General features: G+C 39.4%; 1 protein-coding gene across 16 annotated transcripts in view; it reads right to left on the bottom strand.

The window, feature by feature from the left end:
• Positions 1 to 16,146, bottom strand: part of MCF2L (MCF.2 cell line derived transforming sequence like) — a 149,380-nt gene that overhangs the window by 61,095 nt on the left and 72,139 nt on the right. For 14 of the 16 annotated variants that reach the window (XM_057422388.1, XM_057422389.1, XM_057422372.1 and 11 more), the window contains exon 2: positions 1,707 to 1,790. In XM_057422388.1, coding sequence (XP_057278371.1) covers positions 1,707 to 1,790 — 84 coding nt within the window. Of the gene's footprint in view, positions 1 to 1,706; positions 1,791 to 13,071; positions 13,344 to 13,922; positions 14,315 to 16,146 lie in introns of those variants that run through there. The other 2 variants (XM_057422377.1, XM_057422380.1) reach the window with 2 other exon arrangements.

Raw genomic sequence — 16,146 nt, 5'->3', positions numbered from 1 at the left:
CAGAAAATTGACTGTTAGTGTCCCACAATAGAATATTACCATAACAGAGTTGAAGTCCAAAGTGAAATGAAAATGCCCAACAGTCACATTGCCCAAGAATAATAAAATACAACAGAGAATATAGTTACAGCCCATGGTAATGCAGCTGGCCTAGTATTTCAGGAAAAAAACCCAGACTTCTAGTAGACAGCAGAGTGAATAAATAGAATAGAATGAGGAATGGCAGCTCTTACTAAGCTCCACTGCACAGTGCATGTAAGGTACGCTGAAGATGCTTGTAGTTGTGTGAACTCAACAATCTTAAAATGTAAACAATTTCCAATTGGACCCAATGAGATTTTTTTTCAACTTATCAGTTTCTCCCCTCATTTTTGAGGCACGAAGTGTAAACCCTACTTCCTGGTTCCCAAATATGCTCATTCTTGTATAACACTATTATGAGCTGTTTTCTGAGCCTGAGTAAGAAGGAAGAGCCTGGAAAGTCAACTGACAAAAAAAAAAACACAATTGTAGCTTAAGTACCATCATTTCAAATGGAGCATGAACAGCCAACTTCATAAACAAAATAATGTTATTTCTAAGTGCTACCACCACCCCTTAGAAAACACAGTCACTACCACAGACCCACGCTTAGTTTACCTTGTGTGGCAGGGATAAATCGTAATTAATGGTTAATTATAAGTACAGGATTCAATGAGCTATTACCATGCAAAGTAGCATATTTCTTCATTCTCCCATGTCTCTTGATCTTATGCATTGAGGGGTTAAAAGGAAAAGGGAATAGCTTTAAAGCGCAGCTTCAGCCCAGAGATGTAATAATGATTCACTTGTCCCACAACATGGGGCAAATGCTCCTTATACTGAAGGAGGCAGGGCAGGGCAGCTCTGCAAAGCCTATGTATGGAAGGAAGGGCAGGGCAATAACTCCAGCAAGTTCACTGCTGCACAACGAGGAGAGCTTTACAGGCAGGAAGGGTGAAAACAAACTCAGAAGCTTGTCAGCCACCTGACACAGCCTGATCATTGAGCAAATGAACTATATCTCCTTTTACCCATTATGAGCCAGTGATGGTCCCAGCATTGAGATGGACCAAGTTCTGCAGCCAACATTTACTTGGCACAAACACAGGTCCCCATCACCTACCTGGCACAGGTTATCCAGGGGGAAAGATGCTCTGTGCTGGGTGAATATGGCTGTGCTGCTTTTGGAGATGGTTTTACACCTAAGCAGGTTCCTTTGTAGATGGCAGACGGTAATACCACACCAAAAACCCTATCCCAGATCTTGATGCTATATGTGCCTGACCCTAGCACTGAGGCTGCAGGGGAACATGGTACCGTGCTGCTCATTTCAGCACTTAGGTTGAGACCAAGGGGTCAGCTTGGGCTTCAGTATCAAACCTGACAGTGGCAGCTGAGGCTGTGGGCCAAGGACTGCAAGACCATAGCAACCACCAACACATCCATGCTGCATTGTCCAGTTAACTGAAAAATTAACTATAATCTAAAATTTCTATTAGACTTCTTTTTTTTAAATAAAAAAAACCCATCTTGTAAATCCTTAAGTACCAAGTCTAGATAGGCTGTATTTTGAGTTGCTCATAAATACGAATTTCTCCTGTATCAGACATCAGAAACTGTGAAAGCACAACAGGCTGAAGCATTCATCTAAGAAATGTGTATAGGAGGGAACACCATAGTCTTACCTGACAGGTAAGCAAATTGTTTCTTTAACTGGTCCTGAATATCTGCAGCATAGAGGGGAATGATATCCTGATGCATGATTTCATCTGTGGAGGAAAAAAAAAATAAAATTAAATTTGCATTGCAGAACTCATCTTGTGTAAAATGTCACAGCAGACATAAAAAAGAAAAACAAACAAAAAAAAACATAAACACCCAGAAAACTGTCCAAGTTTTGAAATTTTTCAAGTGTGTGCCAAGGGCAAGCTTTTCTTTGAACAGCATACTGATAAAAGAGTGAAGTAATGTGGATTTGCTGACACTTGGAAGCAGTGAGGGATGTCACTGAACCATTGAAGAGCTAATATTCCTCAGGAATGATATTAAACAGTGGGGATTTTTACACATCAAATTCAATTTTTATTAAAATCTTCTCAACTCACACAGAAAGAGAAACTTAAGATCCCTCTAGCCTGTTGTCTAATGTTCAAATACCCCAAAGCAATAGCATTCAAGAAGGTAGAACAGGGTTGAAAGTATATCCTCACACTGAACACACACATTCATACTTACACAATGAAACGTACCGCTTAATCTTTTATCTCAGCCCTTTCACTTCAGCCTAATGACAAACATACTGCTTTCCTGAGTTTTCATTTTTTGCCATAGTGTTTGAGCAGAAATGTTTCCCACAGCGTATTTCCAGAGGTCAAGCAGAAACCTAAGTTACGCTGAGCATGATACAGACTGTCTGACACAGAGTTGCCCCGTTCATTAAACTATGATCTCATTGCTCTATAAGAAATAAAAAAGTTTTACTCCTTTGGAATTCCTAAAAAATAATTATTCTACATTTTTAGCCTGACTGAAATGTAGTGAAGGGATAACCTGTAATTTTCATTATTCGGTTTTGAACATTTCTTTTCATCTGACATTGTATAAAGAAGTTTATTTTTTTTTAATGTATACACTGGAATGCCATTAAGATAGTTTTTCTATGCATATTCACAGTTCTGAGTATCAGAGTCTAAGTAAAAACCTAAAAGTGATGCAAGGATAAGTGTCATCTGCCTTGAAGCAGAAGCTGATAAAGCAGGAGTAGAGCTCTGGCCCTCAGGACGGGACTTGCTATTACTGAGTTCTTTCAAATGCTACATCTTGAGCAGAGCACCACTCACTTCTTATAAGTGATTTTCATATATAGAAAATTCTGAGAATTGCAGCTATTTAAGAACAGCAAAAAGCCCCATTTTCAGTTACTTGTTCCAGATAAGCAACAACTAATACCAGGAAACAGAACTTCTCTGTTCTCTTTCAGCCAGTCAGGCAGAGGAAAACCCATGACCATTTTCAAGGTCACACACTGATCAGAGCTATTTTCCTCCATCCGGTGAACTGTTGCTTGATCAGAAGACCTCTGCATACCACACTGTCAAATACATTAGTGACTTTTAAGTCATATTTCACCCAGACCCTCAGTTATGTCATCATCTTAATGTTCTTAAGAGAAAACTGAACACAGATCTTTCTAAAGCCAACTGCAGATGGCCAAGTCATCTCCAGAACGATGGACCCTGCCCTCTAAAGGCAAAAGGATTTTAGACTTTATGTTAATTGTCAGTGCCTTTTAATATAAGAAGTCCTCCAGCAGCAGTGTTTAAGAAACTAAACACCCCTGATTCTCCAAAACTATGCCTGCAGGTGGACCCATTTACCGGAATATAAACTATTATCCGATCAGTGCCTCATTTTTTGATGGGAGATGGGAAAAGGGAAAAGAATGTAATCCCTTTGTTACATGCCATCCTGCCTACAGTCACAGGCAAAAATAATTTTCATTACTGTAACTTAAGCATGTAATAAAATAGGTGTGTTTTATATATGTAAGTAAATACATGACACACAACATTCAAGCAGGCAAGACATTCATAAAGCAGGATAAAATCCTTTTGTGTTTCCCAAATATATAATTATAATGATTGCACTTTCCTCATGTGTCCACGATACCAATCCCACTGTAGTCCTGACTTGTGCTGTATAAAGGTCCAAGGCTAGATTCTAGATTTGATTGCCTGAACATTCCCTCTGGTAGAAGCAGCAGCTTTTGCAAGCAGCACAGGGCAGCCCCACAACCTTGTCGGCAAACACCGTTCCACTGAAAAGGCAGTATTTTCCCACCCCTGTTTTAAACTTAGTTTAAACATAAATTTAAGAGCCAGTCTGTTTGCAACTGGAGGAGCAGCACACCGTGCACCCTTACAGACAGAAAACCTCCAGCAGCCCTTCCTGCTGCGCTGTCTACCAAATCACATCTCAAATTGCTCTTGCTGATTTGGTTTCTGGACACACTTCTGGAAGCAGAATATGCATTAACATCAGAGATCATTTTTAACAATTTGAAACAACCAAGATAACCAATAGCAGTTCAAAACAAAGCAAGAAAATGCAGCTCTTGGAACTGCTGACCATTTCCCATCCAGCAGCTTGACTGGATATGCTTGAACCCCATGTCAGTGCTCACAGATATAGCCAGAAATCCCTCTCCAATACCCTCTGCTTCCTTTCAGAGGAGATGCAATTGTAAAACCTCATTGCTCTGCATCATTTCCTTCATATTTAGCATCCCTCTAGAAAAACCATTTCATCACAGTTTGGGACTTAATCTGATTTCACTTCAATTTTGTCCATCATTAATTGAACACACCATTTCTTTAACAGGATAAAGTAACAAAAGGCAGGCATGCTAAACAGTCTGTGAAAGGGCACACACTCCTTACACTCATGGACTTTAGGGAAAATAATTTCTTGGAAATATTCTTTAAATAGAGAATCTGCCACCTGCTAAATTCCTTAGGGTCAACTTCCATTTTAGTAAAGCTAATTAAGTGCACATTAAAATACAGAATTACTGAAAATCTTTCACTGTTTTATAAGGTATTTTTGTAGTCTTGAACTCTGCTTTCACTTACATGGATTAAGATTTACACAGCCATGATTTTCCCCTTTCTACACGGTCTGCTTTATGTAGTATTTTCAAAACAGAGAACTAAAAGTTCATCTGTTTTACAGTATCCAAAATCCATAGCTGAAAAAAAGATGCTTATATCAGAATGTGCTAGAATACACAAGACTTTCCTGAAGAGCTCAATTAAAAAGAGTTTGAGAGTAGCTTGCTTAAAAGAAAGCCCCTGGGATTTATTGTGCTCCTCCTATTGTAGGTGCTAATGAACAGTAAAATAATATTCTGTAAAATTTTTACCTCTTTTTATCATCATCATCATTATTTAAAGCTGAATACACACAATAGCTGGGAATGTACATTTTTTTTCCTAAGCCAACAACTGGAGGCTCTTTAAACAAAAGCCACATTATTTAGCCCTTAAATTATAAGAGAGGAGAGAATTGTCATCTTACTAACATAAAGGAGTCAGTTAAATATGTGGTTCTTAGAAAAAAATCATTTCTCTCTAAAAATGTGAATGACAGTCTTACATATATATCATCTTCTAATTCAGTTTTAAATCTTGCTTTGATAGTCCTGTCTCTACAATGGAGAAAGATGGCTTAAAGGGGCCTGACCCCATCCCATCAAACACACCTGACTGCATTTCAAATGAAGCAGGACGACAGATTTAAGCATGAGGACACAGAGATAACTTGTACTTGAATTACCAGATGCCAGTAAACCCTGAAGAAACCTGGATCTGAGGAAACAATCAATGTCACTCAAGTCAAGAGTTTCACTGTTTCACTTACTGGTAAAAGGTTCCCCTTTCTTTTCTGATCAAACTGAAACTCATCATCATTCAGAGTTTGTCTGATATGTGTAAGCAAAACCATCTTCACATAAGACAACACTGAAGGGGAATCTGAACAGACCGTATCTACATTACATGGAAGGAAGTCTCCGGACACAACTCATGAGCCTCTCGTAATGGGTTTAATCAAATTTCCACTGAGCCAGTTGGAATTACACCAACCTTTCATTAGTTCTGCCCGAAATTCTATGGCCATTACTCTATACCAACTTGAAAGCCATCCTGTTTGTACACATACAGACACAATTATGCCTTTCAGCATAGATCCCAAGAGCCCACCACAAAGCAAACTACAAATGATTTTTTCTCTTCCTCTTTCTAGCCAAATCATCAAGATTTTCCTGAAAACATATCTATGGCTTCTCTATGAAATTCATGCCTTATATTGAAAAAAATATGTCTTTTTCTAAACCAGTTTTGTTTTGCTTCTCCTCTGCAACAGCCTACCCACTCAAAAAGTTGAATGCCCTTTATGAAGGGGGTCTTCATTTGAAAAATCTCTTCATTAAAGCACCCTCCCATCTGGTAATTATAAATGCAAGATAATGACTTTCAGAACAGTCCCTTCATCTCTCTCAGCCTCAAGGCAAACCTTTCATTTCCTCATTCTTCCCTCTTCATCTTCACCCCCCGACCACCATCACTAACAGTCAGTTCCTTTGTGTAGCCCCCAAAGGAGGAAGGGCCAGAGCAGCAGAACTAGTGAAGAGAGCCCTCTTCCATGCTAACCCACATGAAACTACTGAGCTAGTAAAGATGCTGAGAGAGGTCTCCAGTTTTAAACTGAATTTGAAAAAGCACTGCTAAATACTGACAATGTCTGCAAGCTCTCTGCTAGGTGTGCTCAAGCACAACAGCTGCAGGCCTAGTTCCTTGGGTTCATGTGCTATTTGCATCTACAAGAGGCAGATGACAGGAGTTCATGCCAGTGTTCATTAAGTATTAAAACCTCACTGGTTTGAAATATCTTCAGGAAGAGTTAATTTCTATTTTATTTGACTACACTGCAATCAAAACAAAGGGCCAGGAAAAGCAACTGATGAAACCTCTGGAATTCTCATGCTTTCTGCTAAAGTGTAGTTGGGAAGGAAATTATCACCTGGGTAAAACAGTGCTCTCACAACTTGTTCATTTCTGGTGAGCTAAAACATCCCACGCAAGCAGGAAATACAAATTCCTTGCTTCTACCAACATCTCAATTGCCAGCACGAAGAGAAATAAAGCAACCTAGTGTTCCAAACAGGTTCATATGGCACTGGGTGTCCAAGAAACATTTTAGATGATACAGTTATATATGAATTTTACTTGTAACAGCTTTACAACCTACAGTCAAGCTACGATTCCCATTCCCTCTATAAGTCAGAAAAGACAATTTCCTCTCAAGAGCCCTGGTGCATAAACCAGATCCTCAACTTAAGATACTTTTAAGTGAATCATGCTTTATATAAGTTCAACCGCTGCAGCATTACTAGCATCAGTTCATTTTCTAGGCCTCTATAGCCTATTGCCACAATAGGCTACAGAAATGTGTAGCCCATGACACGTGTAGCTACAATAGGCCAGACTGGAACCCACACCTTTTCAGTGTTAAGTAAGGGTCTAGTTGAGTCAAGATTTGAAAACGGTACTGCCAAAGAAAATCTAAAACTTCAGGAGTAATGTTCCCTCTGTTATAAGCCCATACACAGTGGACAGAGGCATCTATTGTTTGAGTGGTGTTTTGAATGCCTCATACATCAGAATCCTTGAGCATGAAGATCTTCCACAAAGTCTGTGATATTTCTGCAGCACTTTTCATGACCCCTAAGTTTTGGTAATATTTAAATTATTCAATTGAAATGAAACTTGATAACTCTGCTCATTTAATCATACTTGAAGAATACCACAACTACTTCGAAGACAAATAAATTAACACCAAGAGGCTGCAATTCCAGAATTTAAATACAAGGGGCAGAAAATTTTCATGGGTGAAATAACAAAAAAATTTAACTCCTACTTCCTGCAATGCAAAATAAAAGAAGTCCACCTCTTTCTTCTTCTTGATCAGAGTTGGAGATTTAGCACAGGACTATCTACAAAACTGCAAGGATAATGGTTCAGTTCCAGGTAAGGAGATTAAACACTGATCCTTAAAAAAATAATAAAATAAAATAGAGGCATACAGCAAATGCAGTGTTGCTGGGTTGGCACAATATTACAGGAGGTGTAATTGTCCCCATACCTGCTCAAAAGCATGATTCGAGGGCTAGCAAAGATTTTGGTTTCTCCCAAACTCTTCCCTAAAATTTTGGGGTTTGACCACTTGTATGTCAAAGGATGTACTTGGTGTTGTTCTCTTTCTTCTTCCACCTCCCCTTCTGCAAAAGGCAACAAAATTCTTTGTCATGGTTTGCCTAAATAGTATCACCTCAAAGCACAAACATGAGAGCAAATATAATCCTCCCTTTTCCACATACAGTAGCTGTACTTACAGGATACAGTCCTAAATACTACAGCTTCTTCCTCTTTGCTTCATCAGTCACACCTGCTTGACACACATACTCCATAGTCCCACAGCTTCTCAGGGATCAGCTTTAATTTTGGATACAGCTTAAAAGAGTGACCAAATACTTGCTAATCTGTAACTAGAAGAAAATGCTGTAATAATTAGAAAGTCAATCTAGGGATCAACAACAAGACCTAGTATTTCTTTGTACTTGAAAAAATTCTAAAACAAGGTAAAAGGGCAGGGGGGAGGAAAGCTGATGTTATTTTTTGCAGGAAATATGAAACTGTTACCGATTATGTCATTAATTACATTTTTTTCCCCATGCTTTTGGTCCATCCAGTGCTAAGGTGAACCTAGTATGTTTTTGGTGAGAAAGAGATGTTCTCTGTGCTATTTCAAGTCATAATAAGTACTCCCTTCCCAAACTGAGAAGTACAGGGAACCTTGAGTCATGCCACACAGCCATATTATAACAAAGATTTTGTTAGCCACAAAGAGGACTTAAAAGGCAACAATACGGTCACATTTACTTACTACCTACAAGTAAAAATTAACCTGCTGCATACAGCATGCTATCACTGTTACAACAATAATATTCCTCTCATCCTCTTTCCATGAGAAAGAGAAGCCTGCTGGTAAACCCTTTTCTGTTCTTGCAGGATGGTTTCAGACTGCTAGGAACCATGCCACAAAACCAGCATTAAAATAGTTCCAAACTGCAGCATCATTAACTCCTTAATGCTGCAAATCATGCTGAGTGTGTAGTATAAAAACATTTCTAAAGTGTCAGATGTACTCAGTCACCTACGAGCAGCAGATTTTGCAAAAAGCAAAATTTTTTTTTTTTTTTTTTTTCTGGAGAAATATCAGATACAGACTGAGCAGCAGAGAATGCTCCCCTAGCCAGCACTCTAGTAATATTCTAGTAATTCTAGTATTCTAGTAACACTCTAGTAATGAGTGACCCAGATGTGTCTCAGTACTTAAGCAACCAAGTCTCCACGGAATAATAAAAATGCTAGATTATGCCAACTGTATTTAGTAAAATTTAATGCTCTGAGAAAACCATTAAAGGAATTTTGCTTTCTAAGTACTAGAGCCTCGCAAAGAAGGGGAAGCCTTAAAAATATGGAAAATGGAAACATCAACTCCTAATAAAAGAGCTGCAGGCAAATTATAGGACTTCATCATGACTTAAGAACTAATGATGCAATCACAAAGCTTAAACACATCTGCTAAAGTGGACATCTTTTCAGGCAACCACACCAAACATTCTTCTTACTGAAACCACCTGTTTTCAACCCTCTCTGTGCAGAAAAATACATGCCTCAAAGCATACCCCAAAAGTTTAACTGAAAAGTCAACAAGTACAGGATCAGCTGCCTCAACATTTGGCGACTCTACTAAACAGAACACTGTTCTTGGAGGATATTTTGGAATCAAGGTAGAGATTTTTAAACAATATGTGTTTTTACTCTTGATCTGAAAATTAAAATCACTTTTATAAAACAGCAAAGTGGTAAAATCTAATTGTTTATTGTAGAGATCTATTCTGGAGAGAAATTATAGCAGTGTTAGCAATCATGAGGTTGTCACAGGATGGTCTGGATTGGAAGAGACCTTTGAAGATCATCTAGAGTAACACCCCATGGGTGGGGGACATCTTTCACTAGATCAGGCTCCTCAAAGCCCCCATCCAACCTAAACTTCAACACTTGCAGGGATGGGGCATCCACAACTTCTCTGGGCAACCTGCTCCACTGTCTCGCCACCCTCATTATATATATATAAAAAAAAAAAAAATTTTTCTTATGGCCAAAATAAACCTACCCTCTTTCACCTTAAAGCGGTGATCTTCATGCTGCCATTGTAGGCCCTGATAAAAAGTCTTTCTTGAATTTTATCATTTCAGTGATATGGAGGATAGCTAGAATCACTAACAAACAATGTATTTTATGGCACTTTGACACAAGCAGATTTTCATTAGTTTACAGACGTATGGTTCTATGTTTTGAAAGGGGATAAGAAGCACTTCCTGACTGTGAGAGAGAATGAAGAGCAAAGTGTCCACTAAGTGACTTATTTGGAGCTGAGGACTAGTTTTCAGCTAAGATATTTATTTAGTTGCTTGTACACTTCCCAGTATGTGGGACAGATGACTTACAAAGAAGAGGTTGCAGAGTTCATAACCAAATTGGCTGTCCCACCTTACCACACAGATGCCAGAGTCATTAATGAAGTAGCTCTCGAACCACTGTGGCTTACTACCCAATGCCATTAAAAAGATGAACTCCATCATGTGTCTCTAAAGCAATGTTAATATGAACTGCTTCAGGCAATCTGAACAGAGGCAGGACACGGACATGGTTCAGTATCTCTGTGGGAGATCAGATAAAGGGAGATACTGGGTTCAGTATCTCTCTACAACAGGGAGTTAAAGAATCTCTTAATACAAGACAGTCACCTTTGCTGCTCACATGCAGTGTTTTGAAGGCAGCATGCTACAGGCTTGGCAAGAGCCTCCTCTTCTTTGCTTTACAGAACTCCATTTTCACATTTTTTAGGTCTCAGACTGGAAAATGCATGGATGCTTCATTTAAGAATCTGGCACAGGGCTGTAATGACTAATCAAGTTCTACTAAATAAAGCTCTGGCCCTGTAAGCAAGGCCAGTTTTTGTCGAAAACTAAGCGTGCAAACCAAATCAACAAAGATTCAATTTATTGGATTCAATTCAATGTCTCATCTGCAAGAAAAACATTAGATTCTGCTTCCATAAACGCAACAGTCTAATTAGATGTTACCTCTATTTTGAGAGGTTGTTTTGCTATACTTTCAGTCCAAAGATTGATAGCTTTCTCTTAAAAATCCTTGCTTAGAACTTAAAACCAACAAAACCCTATCATGTACAAACTGAGAAGTGGATAGTTCACTTATTCTGAATGTGATGACTTTCAAAATTTCTCTCACCTAAGTGAGCATAAAACCAGAAAATGAGACCAAGAACAGCAGAGCTGAACTTAGTTTGCTACAATTCCACAGCTCCATGGAATGAAGGTGTATAAAAGCCAGGGTCTTTAAAAAGTACTGGCAGGGACTGCTTTCCATTTTCAAAGGCTTTGGGTTTTCTGCATAAAACAGAGATGCATTTTGAAGGGAAGATACAGGGCTGCATTCTGAAGAGAAAAGCAATGTAAATGAAGAAAGTTCTGAATATTTAATGCTTAGAGAAGTGTCCAAGCCTCAGTGTCTATAAAAGTATTTGGGGAAACAAACATGTAAGGCTCCCCTCATTTCAAGGTAACATGGTAATGATGAGAGACAGAATCTCTCAATCACGTGCAGTGAAGAGGCTAAGGAACAAACTTTGCCCTTGAACATCCTCATCTGAAGCCTCATTTGGCCTGACTGAGGAGTCTTCTCCTTTGAGACTGAAGATAAGTTAATGTTAACAAGCAAAAAACCAAATGAACAAAGTAAGTCACATCAGTGGTTTTATGATGATGATTTATTTCTATAAACCCAGACCTATATCCCATGCCAATAATTTGTTTCCTAAGAACTGTTCACAACGCTCCAAAAAGATCCTGTGTCAACAACTAACAGCTTCACAGGATGCAAAACTATCACCCAATAGGAGATCCCTTCCTGCTGCAGCATTATAGTTCTGAGAAGATCACTTCATACCTGTCTCATACGCAAACAAGCATGGTACTGACTTGCCTTGCTTACCTCCTTCAGGCAAAGCTTTGTCGTGCTCTTAACACTGAGATGCGGTAAATGACGATGATTCATCCACTGCACCATTTGTTCCTCAACATAAAACTGCCATGTGCTGCACCTGAATCTAACAAATGAAGGGAGTCCACCTTCATGGCAAATAAGGCTGAGACAGCCAGATTTTAAGAACACACCCTTCAATTACAAGCACACACAGAAGACCTCTGCTGGGACTCCAGTCATCCTCTTTCCATATTTCCTCTACCTACTGAGGAAATTAGGAGACTCTCCATGAGGGATACTCCATGAGATCCTGTTCCTTGGAGACAGCCTGCTAACTCCTGGGGTCCATGGCCACAGATGGGCAGCACTGGCTCCACACCACACTGCTGCAATGCCAAACTGTGTCAGAAATCTTTACTCTCGCAGTGTATCTACAAGACAGGAGGTGCTTTCATCCCCATTCAGAGGCCGAAAACCAGAACCAGTACTGCTTACAGCTACATGCACGGTCTTTAAGCAGAACAGACACTCTGGTCCTACGCCTATATTCCAAACCCATCTTCTTTTTCAGTTTGTCCATCTTTTTTGCCATCTCCCCACCCCCACTCCTGGACATAGACTGACAAAGGAATTCCCCGAGTAGATAGTTTGCCTCGGAAATTTTCACAGGAATGAGAGTGGAAAGATGGGTATCCAAGTCCTCTCCTTCATTTTCATTTTATTCCATCTGCTGACTGTAGGCACAAGAAATAGCCCTTACAGTGCTTAGAAAGAAATAAACAGTGCTGGGGAAAGGGGCAACCTTCCTGTGCACTTCCAACACAAAATCTTGCAACAGTTCTCTGGGAAGCAGCAATCTCTGGCACGCCAAACATGCCCACAAGAAGTGGCAGCAGTCAACAGATGAAAATCAAGCCTTGGTAGCTGCTAACAAAAGAAGCGCTACTCATTTCTCAATAATCAAACACAAATTAAACCCCATTTTAGTCTTGGCAACTTAGACAAATAGTCCTGGCATGGCTACATATGCACCACTATGGTTTAATACAAAACACTCCCTGGTTCTGCAGTTTAGAACAGACATTCACTCACTTGTGTAATAATCAATGTTTCCTAAATCCACCCCTCCCCTCTCAGCACAGACAAAGGATGCATACAAAGACCAAAAGTTACCCAGACTGATTAATTCCTCCACCTTTCTTAAACCTTTCATTGATTCCTCTTAAGCAGCATGATTCCTTCTGGTATTAAACCAATAGCATGGAGCACTACTGAGAAGCAGAGCACCCAGCTTCACATGTTGATAATTCAGTTAGTAATACTATTTAAAGATTAGTAAGAAGAGCCACCCTTTACATACCTGATTCATTTAATTTTGACATTTCAAAAGCGACAATGTTGGAAGGTTAGACACCAGCCCGTGGACTCAGTGCTTTTTCTCTGGTCCTCCTCTGCAATAGTCATGCATTCCAAAAGCAGAAAACAGAACTGGAAATGTGAATTCAAGCACCAGAATAAGGAAGCAATTTTTGCTTGTGCCTATTCCACAAGACACGCTTTCAGTTTTGCAACGGACTGTAGCTGCTCTATTAACAGCAAATAATATCGCCACTATTTCACTATATCTTAACAGAGACAACATTCCTATAGAAAGCTTTGGCTGAATGAATTTTAAAAATAATGCATGTTAGATTAACCCTCCTATACTGACAACTAGGGGATGCTAAATTGTGTCCTTCGAAAGAAACTATTTTTTTCCCTACCTCAGATAGGGATCAGGAGAAATTACATACCTGATATTTACATAAAATGCAATGAATAGAAAATTAAAATCCACTGTAATTCAGCAACAGCAGGACAGCTCTTTGCAAAAGCAAATTCTCTTTGTAAGCTTTAGCAGCAGTTCTGATTGCCATAATCACTGCATGAGTGAATCCTGAACAAAGTACCTTCCACGTAAAATACAGGAATAGATTTAGCAGACACATCTGGTGTACCAAGAAATACACCCGCAAATAAAGGGATATACTGCAAATTTACACAAGGACAGAACACACACACCCATTACAATAAATTATATATGAACGTACACAGAAAGAGTACAACTTCTGCCTTTATACTGAAACACATCCCATTTTCCTCAGTAGGATGACATTGTCTGACAAGAGCTCTTGCCTAAGTAACTAACCAAATTTGAAAAACTAGACACACCTGTGCTTTTCTTCAGAAGAAACCACAATTCAGCAATATCTTTGCAGAGCAAGGAGATCAGGCTTAAGGTCATGGTGCTTCTAATCGATTCACTGCAAAATAGTTCCGCAGACAGTGACCTATATATCTGTGAGCCGGTCTTCAGTGCAAAATGAGAGCGCAAAACTCCATCTTTCAGTCAAAGCCAAGCCACCAGGGACACAATGCCTTTCTTCAAATTACATGCAGAGCAACTGTGCCTGTCAGCAGGCTCAGAGGTCTCCAAAGGGCTTGCCGGTTGCTGGCTACCGCTTCTAGTCTTCCTGCATAAAGTGCTGGCATGCATTAGATGTAAGCCGTTTACTTTAAATGTGAACACACACACCGTGCAAACATTATCAGAGTAAGACTGCATTAAAAAATTAATCCTAACTGTGCCTTGTCAAGAACTTCCCTTTAAGAGCCCTAGCTTTAACAAGTGATGATCCAGTAAATCCATCATTATCATCTTTTTCTAACACTCAGTCCTACTCCACAGAGGGAAATTAACTACTCAAGCAGCAGATGTCCATATCCAATGAATTACTGGTGAGAAGTTCCCCAGAAATACATCCAGCATTTCCTATTTGTGAGGGAATCCTCACCCATATGTCTTTGCCAGAACAGAACTAGTGTGCTTTCCTTGGTGGTAAATCCATCAAGCACCTGTTCCCTATAAAGGAGCCTACCCAAAGCAGCAGCAACTGTCAAAAAAGGCATGTATTCTAATAATGAGACTTTGTAAATTGAAATATGTACAAATCTTATTCATAATAAGGCAATGGGAAACAAGACAAAAGATGAAGAAATCAACTAGAACCAAAGTATTTCATATGATCTTTCAGAAATGAATGCTGAGCCATTTTGCTTTACTTAATTCTTTAAAGTAATTGTCCGGTGACACACTACCTGTTAAATAATATACTTTAAATTAGTTACTGACTATCCAGACTCACTAATACAAAGAGTGAGCCAATGAGTGGGAGTGACAGCAACAACCATATGAAAACAAATGGATTGTTTTTCTTCACTTCATGGTGTTATAAGACCCCTCTCCCAACTAGAGGGGTCAAGGAAAGAGGACAGTGAGGATAAAAAGCTTGAATTGATGGTTACATCTGTTCACAAAATCCCATTTGCAGATGGGCAAAAGCTCTATTTCTGTTTTAGCACTTCCAGCCATCAACCAATTCCATAAAAACCTCCAAACAAACCCAGGTCATCCACAGACCACACCAGAGGTTATTTTCTGAAGCACCCCACATATGTGTTCTCACCAGTTATCTGCCACAGAGCAGGAACTGTTGATAATCCCAAACCAGTCAGATGTATTGTAATATAACTACCATTTACATAAGCAGCTCTGTTCAGTGCATGGCGTTAAAATGCGACCTGAAGAATATAACTGAGCTAACTTATTTTAATTCTGCTATTTAATTTTGAAGCCCATTACATTTTGTACGATGTCAAAACACAAGCGTTTCCTAGGCAGAATCAGATATTTTTAAGTAAAGGTATATTTAAAAGAAACAACACTCCTTAGACAGTTTTCACTTAACTTTTCTGTATTCTGTGAGGTCATTACTAGCATATTGGACTTAGATGAGAGTTCAAAATTGGTGAATGAGTCTTCACAATGCTCCTGCAAGCCACATAAATACTCTCACATGTGAAAGTTGAGAGGAGTAAGCGACCTGTCTTGGATCAGATTACAACATCTGTCACAAAGTCAGAAACAGGATCTATGTCTGGTCTCGACTCCCTCCTTTCCAGAACTGTCACCTAAATGGCTTGGTGGAGGTGTGTGCTCCTAGATTGGTATCTTGGCTTGTAGCCCTCAAATAAAGATCACAATTTACAGCATTTTATTTCTAGCTCTTGCACTACAACATGGCTCCAGGAAAAACAGAGCAGCTAAAAATCCTACTACATACGACACACCATATGCACACCGATACTCAGTTAACATCATCAAGCCAGTCTCAAACACTTGCTAGTGGGAGTCCTCAGCAGTATGCTTGGCTGGCTAGATAAGACTGTGAGTAGTAACATGGGTTTGCTGTCACCTGCAACACAGCATGCTGAAGACCCAATTCTTGTTACCAGAAGATTTACACAGTGATAAAGCAGGCACAGGAGTACTTTCCAAGCTTGCAAAGAGAAGGCAAGGAAGTTTCATGGCCTTCCTTCAAAGATTAAAAGCAAG

The sequence above is a fragment of the Pezoporus wallicus genome, unplaced genomic scaffold (assembly GCF_028554395.1).
Source record: "Pezoporus wallicus isolate ANWC-B61680 ecotype Strahan unplaced genomic scaffold, APGP_CSIRO_Pwel_v1 contig_5785, whole genome shotgun sequence".
NCBI classification, from domain to species: domain Eukaryota; kingdom Metazoa; phylum Chordata; class Aves; order Psittaciformes; family Psittacidae; genus Pezoporus; species Pezoporus wallicus.
The sequence above is the reverse complement of the archived record's forward strand: the minus strand, read 5'-3'. Positions and strand labels throughout refer to the sequence as shown.